Source organism: Pinus tabuliformis, chromosome Q, assembly GCF_031772625.1.
Source record: "Pinus tabuliformis cultivar Carrire ecotype Pingquan chromosome Q, CPIR1, whole genome shotgun sequence".
NCBI classification, from domain to species: domain Eukaryota; kingdom Viridiplantae; phylum Streptophyta; class Pinopsida; order Pinales; family Pinaceae; genus Pinus; species Pinus tabuliformis.
Window position 1 is genome coordinate 125,149,691 of NC_142296.1, and position 7,695 is coordinate 125,157,385.

At 35.0% G+C, this 7,695-nt stretch overlaps 1 protein-coding gene across 1 annotated transcript; it reads right to left on the reverse strand.

Annotated features, from left to right (window-relative positions):
• Nucleotides 1-707: 707 nt before the first annotated feature.
• LOC149218571 (cation transporter HKT1;3-like) lies at nucleotides 708-4,107 on the reverse strand. Its single transcript, XM_089382417.1, has 3 exons — nucleotides 2,749-4,107; nucleotides 1,701-1,982; nucleotides 708-1,180 (listed from the first exon to the last, which is right to left on the reverse strand). Exons 1-3 carry the CDS (start codon nucleotides 4,023-4,025, stop codon nucleotides 871-873), a joined length of 1,869 nt encoding a protein of 622 aa, XP_089238543.1. The 5' UTR covers nucleotides 4,026-4,107; the 3' UTR covers nucleotides 708-870.
• Between the last annotated feature and the right edge of the window lie 3,588 nt (nucleotides 4,108-7,695).

Below are 7,695 nucleotides of genomic sequence, written 5' to 3' on the forward strand. Positions count from 1 at the left end.
AGGATCATGATCCTGATCTGTAAACCGCAAAGCACGTACGGGAATGGCTATATTGATGATTTTCAACTGCCTATGTATATACCTGCAAAATATCTGAATAAATTTTGTATTTATTTAGGACTTGTCAAAAATTGTGAAAGATATTGTTTTAAGTGGTATTGCTCTTAAAGTTGTTCTCAAATATCAGAAAGAAAATCCTTTTCTTAGAAGTGGACTGCATCAAATTACACATAGAATTATATTATTTTAATATATCAAATTACACAAAACATAATTTTTTTTTTCAGATGAAAACACTGATATATATTAAAAAATTAAGAAGTTCTTACAGATCTTCATATTTTCAAAGACTATTTATAGGATTTCAAGCATCACATGGATAGAGTCTTCGATCATAAAACAAAAAAAATGTTGAAACAGTCATCTGAGATATTGGGTATTGCTATCAAGAATCATCAAAAAAAAAATGCTGAAGCAGTCATCTGAAATATTGGGTAATGTCATCCTGAATCAATATAATATGCAGTCTGAAAATAGTAAAAATTCTTGGGATAGTAGGGATGGGAAAGTTCCCAACATCGAGCTAAGTCTCCTGCAAATTAATAGATAGATGTAAACCATCAAACTTCAAATCCAGAAAATTCTTTGATAATCTGTCTGCCTCAGAATTTAAGAAAATATTTAAGAAAATTACATAATTATATGTAAGAAAATTACATATATTACAATTACAGCATATACCAACTTTAATTGGACTATTAACGCTTCTATTTGATAGCGTACTTACAGTAACGAATCCGTTAATCCATTGACATCATTTATTCGCAGGAGAAGCCAGTGCCGCATTAATAACGTCGGGCCTCCGTTTGTTCATGGAGGATCATGATCCTGAACTGTAAACCGCAAAGCACAAACGCGAATGGCTATATTGATGATTTTCAGCTGCCTATGTATATACCTGCAGATTTTGGCCGTGGAATTTAAGAAGATACAGCTGTTTTGTCTAATTCCTTTAAGCCGACCGACAAACATGACCAATATGATTACAATCTTCCCTTTAGAGCTCCATTTCCCAGACAAACTATAAGCCACCTGCTCGCAATGCCCTTCAGAATTTATAGTAAGTTTCCTGAACAGACTACAACTATATCCCATTGAGATTCCAACATTCCCATATGCGCTGCAACAAGCAGAATGGCTCAGCGTTCATAAACTATCATCATCAGTTTTTTTGTCAGTAGAGAAGCTATTGAATTTCTGTATTTGCTGTGTAACTGCATGGAAAATGGATTGAAAACAAGAAACAACACTAACACATACTCAAGTGAAGTCAAGTTTAATATACAAACTCAGAAGGTTTACAATGTATATTTAAAGTTCATTATTATTGCTTACTGGAACTCTGTCCCCAAACTTTTTAATAGTTTGATTGCACAACAACGTGAATTTATTTAAATGCAGTTTGCAATTGTATGTATTATAATTTTCAATTTATTAAATATCATTTTATACTAAATTTATATTAATGTATTTTATGTATTTATACCATTTATTGCTAAATAGATTTTAGAATCTTTTGAAATGAATGATCTCAAAGTGGGACTTCACTCATTGCCAAAATATTCCAAATTCTAAATAAAATTACACCCAACTTCACATAACTTGGCTTTTTATTCAATCAGATAAAATAAAACATTTACCTCACAACTTCGAATACGATATTCACAATTCTATAATTGAGGGGATCCTGAGAAATGCTCTCCCTTTCTGTAATGCAAATGATGATAACAGCTATAATCAAACAGCATGAATCGTGAAACAAAAGCTTCTGAAGTTGTACGCCTATGCTCCTCTCATTTGCATGGCATACATCGACCGGTCTGCAGAAATGCCCCTCTCCTCTTTTCTTTGACGGTGAACTTTTAACCTCCATTACAACTTCCTCCCCTTCGGCGATATACACTGGATAAGGTGGCAAGTACCTGACAGCCATTAAGCTAAATCACTGAATCTTCATGTTACCCTGAGTAATAATGATCACATTTTCATCACGTTTTCATGATAGGAGTAAAAATAGCACTGCTCTAGATAGTTAAGTATTATGAAGATGAAGAACGTAAGAACTTGTTTGTTAGATTTAATAGATGCAATGAAGGCCAATCTTTAAGGGTGTGTTCAAAAGTTCAATCCATATTAACATAAATTTATGAACAGTTATGCTATGAAGATGTGCTTTATAGAATCCACCCCTTCCATTATTAAAAATGGTAAGAGATAAAAACGTTTCTGGTTTGATGGTAACTCTATTTGGATAAAGCCTGGGAGACTGTAGTTCAAATCTCATTGAGTACACTGGCCTGCTATGGTGGATGCTCGAGAAGAAGATTCTTCCCCACTCCCAGCCATAGGATCTTAGTATATGACTTGCAGGTAGTTGGAATGTACTCTTGGTGTTATAGTGACAGACTCCCAGCCATAGGATCTTAGTATATGACTTGAAGGTAGTTGGAATGTACTCTTGGTGTTATAGTGACAGTAGTTGGATGTACTTTTGGTGTTATAATGGCAGCTACGAGGATTGATCCTGGGTATACCATAAATTAAAACTGGCAGTTATTGATTCATCATGTGGTTAAAAAAAAAAAAATTGTAAACACTTCCCGCACTTACAGAACCCATGGACTCCGAATTGTGGGCTAAGTTAAATTTACTAAAATAGGGAAGAAAATGGTTTTCGAGAAAACTCACATCATGACGATATATAGGACAATAATTGCAGGTGATAGGAGTTGAGGATCCACAACTGTTTCACCTGCATGCCTAATAGCCACAGACTGAAACCCTGCAGCAACCAACTTTTCCCATGTGTTCAGTCCATCCAACACTTCGGAATGCCAGTGCAAGGCACAGAACAGAACTAGCTGAGCAGTGAAGAATCCCACAACTGTGATCACGAGCCAAACAGACAGCCTGGTTGGAAACAAGTGATCATACATCTTCCTAGATCCATTTTTAAGGATATATTCATACAACCTCCTGTTTGCTCCATCTAATCTGCTAAACCGGCAGAGAGTCCATATAATGGCTCTTAAGCATGGAGCATACATTGTATTGCCCAATAGCACTTGCAATGCTACTGTGATAAGCAAGACGCTATCCTTTCTAAAGGGCAACAAACTATCGTCCAGTGGAATGAATCCGCAGTTGGCAAATGATGATACAATTGTAAACACAGAGAATATGGACTTTTTGATATCTCTACTCTCTAGGATGTGCTCTCTAGCAGGAGAAAAAGAGAAGCAGAGTATTATAACTAAAATACCAACTAACTGAACTACCAGAAGGTATACCAGTGTAATATAGCTAAGAACGAGGACAGCTCGGTTCGTTAGATCTTCTTCAACAATATTGTCATCATTATACATCTCTTGATTTTCTTCTATTTCCCTGTATTTATGATCATCGCATGCCTGTATGATTTTATCACATTTTGTACAGTTTGTTTCGGTTTCATGCTCTATATCGGTAATCCATTTTTCAGAACTCTGTGTCTGAGAAAACTTGTTGGAAGAATTCAGATTTTCATCGCCAACAATATCCATTCTCACCTCCCGCTCTTTTACTTCAGATTCTGATATATGCTTCTTATTAGTGGCTGAAAGTCTTTTGAGATGTAGATAAAGTATGGAAGTGAAGACTTCCCCTCCCACTAGCATCAATATTGTAAGAATAACAAGCTGGTACGCAGAGAATTCTTGCATTCTCACAGCTCCCAGGCTTGTGACTGTTACTGCTGATACGGAAGTATAGAAAGCATCCAACTGGTTCAGATATCTTTGGCTTTTGGTATGGGACAGATGCAGAAGAAGAAAGCCCAATATAGAAATCCCGACAAAGTAAGTAAGATGAAGCCAATATGGGTCTAACAATGCTTGAAAAGCCCAATAAGAAGCATCTCCCATGTATTTTAACAAGGAATGGCCGTTTCTGCCTTCTCTCCGTTTCTCCATGCTAAAGCACACCATTTTTACGATGCACACAAGATCTTCATATCCTAATAACACAATTTCTCTTCGTAATTTGGACGAAGCCGACCAGCAGAGAAAGGACAGGCCCATGACAGTGAGATTAGGCTCATCACACTTTTTTAACCTATTCTGCGCTTTTGTATTCTATTATGGAAAAAGCTGGGGCAGTTTTGAGTTGTACGAACTTATCTTTTTGGATTCTACCGCGCTTATCTGTTACCACTATAGTTCGGTGGCCACATTGCTGATTGTGGCCTGCTAATGGAGAAAGAGGTTCATGACTCAAAGCGCATTTTCTGTGGCGGCTACAGTCAACACGTATGTCCACCGAATGATGAGAGGCCATCTTTATATTTTTTTTATTCGTAGTGGATATTTATTACCCCAACTCGTCCGATAATATCGCTTTTGATAGGAGGAAAGGTCATTCCGAGACCGCGGGCATGCTTTCTTTGGATTATAATGGAGTTTTATTTACCTAACCCCTCCAATAAAGAATGAAGATTGAGGAATGTAATATTCTTTTATACTGAAGATTGAGGAATGAAATATTCTTTTAAGTTATCGGAGATGAATAATGTAATATTTTTTTAAGGTATCAGAGATGAATAAATGATAGGAGATTTAAAATATTGATTATAAAATTTAATTTTTATAATTACGTTGATAAGTATATTTTTTTGGAATAGGGTTTTTATTATTTTAATTGATTTATCAATAATTATTAAGTAGATGGTAGGGTTTTATTTTATTTTTTTAACATTTTAGTAGTATACACAAATTAGATGTTGAAATTTATTTTTGTAGTTATGCATTTTTTCATTTTAAATAAATTGATTAATTAAAAAACTGATAGTGAAGAAGTGTCATACGAAATGAATTGTGGTTTTTTAGATATGGTGTATTGATAAAAGATGGTATTGTAACAAAGTGTATTTAGAAATTAAGAATCTCTGTTATAAAGTGGAAGTAAATTTCAATGCTTAAGAATCTTGTTACATGTTTTTAAAAAAATTTAACTCATATATTAATCTTTTTATCATTAATAATCACAATAATTATTATTTTAAATAAATTATAATTTAGTTAATTTTTATGATTTTTTTTAAATTTAACCGCTTGAGATTTTAAATATTTTGATATTTATTATTGATTGATATCTATCTAAATTTATTAGCTATTTAATTTATATAAATACACTAATTTAATAAATAAACTAATCTTAACTATGTAACCATTTTTTATAATCACTTTAATACTTTAAATCTCTTAATTGTCACTATATAATTATGAAATCCATATAAAAAAGCCAAATAATTTCATAATAATAAATTATCACATTAATATTAAAATATTAATATTATAAATATTTCTGTCAGGCAAGGCAGTAACTCCACAAAACAAAAACTGATTCATCTATTATTCCATAGGTAAGTCATTGTTATATACAATAGGAGTGATTGTTCAGTTCATCTCCCGATGACTGTTCACGTTCCTAATTTATTTATTTACACAAAATTCCCCCAATCATGAAGATTTGGTGTCAACATTCCCCTCCTTAATCTGAAGGGATGTTGGTGAGTCCAAGCATCATTCTGAATCGTTCAAGCTTTTCCCTTCCAAGTGCTTTGGTGAAGATGTCTGCAATTTGCTCATTTGTGGAACAATGACGGAGATAGATTGTTTTGGCCTCAACATGATGTCGAATCAGATGATATTTAGTATTGATATGCTTTGTTCAATCATGGAACTTTGGGTTCTTGGCCAACTTTATTGCAGAGGTGTTGTCAATCATGAGTGGAGTTGATTATACTTGTTTTACTTGCAAATCCTCAAGAATTTTCCTGAGCCACACAATTTCTTTCGTTGCTTCAGCTGCTGCCACGTATTCTGCTTCTGTTGTGGAATCTGTTGGAACTGATTGTTTGTGTGATCTCTAGGAGACAGCTCCTGATCCAAGACTCATAGCATATCCTGAAGTAGATACCCCAGTTTCTTTGTCTCCATCGAAGTCTGAATCAGAGTATCCAATCAAGTTAAAGTTTTCCACCTGTGTATACTTGATTCCAAGGCCTTGAGTTCCCTTCAAGTACCTTAGAACTCTTTTTGCAGTAGACCAATGTCCCTCACAAGGTTTTTGCATAAACCTGGAGAGGATTCCAACAGCAAATGAAATGTCTGGTCTGGTAGTAGTGAGGTAGATGAGACTTCCTACAAGTTGTCTATACTTTGTTACATCCTCAAATTCCTTTCCTTCAATAGATGTGAGCTTTAAGTTTTGTTCCATTGGAGTTGTAAGAGGATTGCACTCTGTCATGTCAAACCTGTTCAACAAATCTCCAATGTATTTCTTTTGAGAAAGAAATATGGACTTTGGATATTGGGTTACTTCAATTCCAAGATAGTAATGAACATAGCCCAAATCAGTCATTTCAAAACTTTTCCCCAATTCCTTCTTTATGGATGCAATGTAGCTTTCATTGTTCCCTGTTATTAAAAGATCGTCTACATATACCACAAGATATACAACTGTTTTTCCAACTTTCTTGAAAAATAAAGTTGCATCATCAAGATCAAAATGATTGAAGCTGGGTTTCAGAAGATGCTTAGTTAGTTTTTCATAACAGGCTCATGGTGCTTGTTTGAGGCCATAGAAGGACTTCACAAGTTTGCATACTTTATGTTCATGTCCTTTCACAGCAAATCCTTTAGGCTGGGACATAAAAACATTCTCTTTTAGATCTCCATTCAAGAAGGCAATTTTTACATCCATTTGATGGACTTTCCAACCGTTTTGAACTGCTAGTGCAAAGAGTGTCCAGATGGTGGCCCATTTTGCTGTGGGGGCAAAAGTTTCCTCATAATTGACCCCTTCCTTCTGTGCAAAACCTTTTGCCACAAGCCTAGCTTTGTGCTTGTCAAGTGAGCCATCAGATTTGTACTTGTTCTTGTAGACCCACTTGCAGCCAATTGGTTTGATTCCAAATGGAGGATCAACCAGCTTCCAAGTGCCGTTTTTTATGAGGGCATCATACTCCTTTTGCATCGCTTCTTTCTATTTATCATGAGAAGCAACTTCTTTAAAGGAAGTTGGTTCAAAATCTGTAGACAAGTTCAATTCACAATCATAAGTAACATCCATATCAACAGTGAATTAGAGTCATCTACATCACCTCCATTTTGTCGGTTTGAATTTTTGGTTCCTGTTTTTCCAATTTCATCAGGATGAACACTTTCAAGTGTCTTTGTCAGCCACTTTTGGGGACCTTTCTGAGATGGTCCAGGCTGCTCTGTTGATTGAGTTGGGACTGAATGAATATTGAGTCTCCCAATTCTATCAATTACATCACTTAAAGCATCATCCGTTGTTGGATTTTCATGCAGGGGAGATTGTTCTTCAGAAGAAGATTCCACATGTTGATCTAGTATAGGAATCCCCCCTTCAAGATGTGGAATTTGGTTATCAAATTCTTGAAATGATTTGGTTTTTGCGAATCTATCCAAGCGATCAAGTTGTCGCTCAACAACATTGTCAGATTTGGATGATTCAAGAAAAATTACATCTCTAGATACAACAAACTTTTTATTTACTTCATCATAGAGGTGGTATGCTTTAGAGGTGTTTGAATACCCCAGGAAGATACACTTATGACTTCTAGCACCAAGT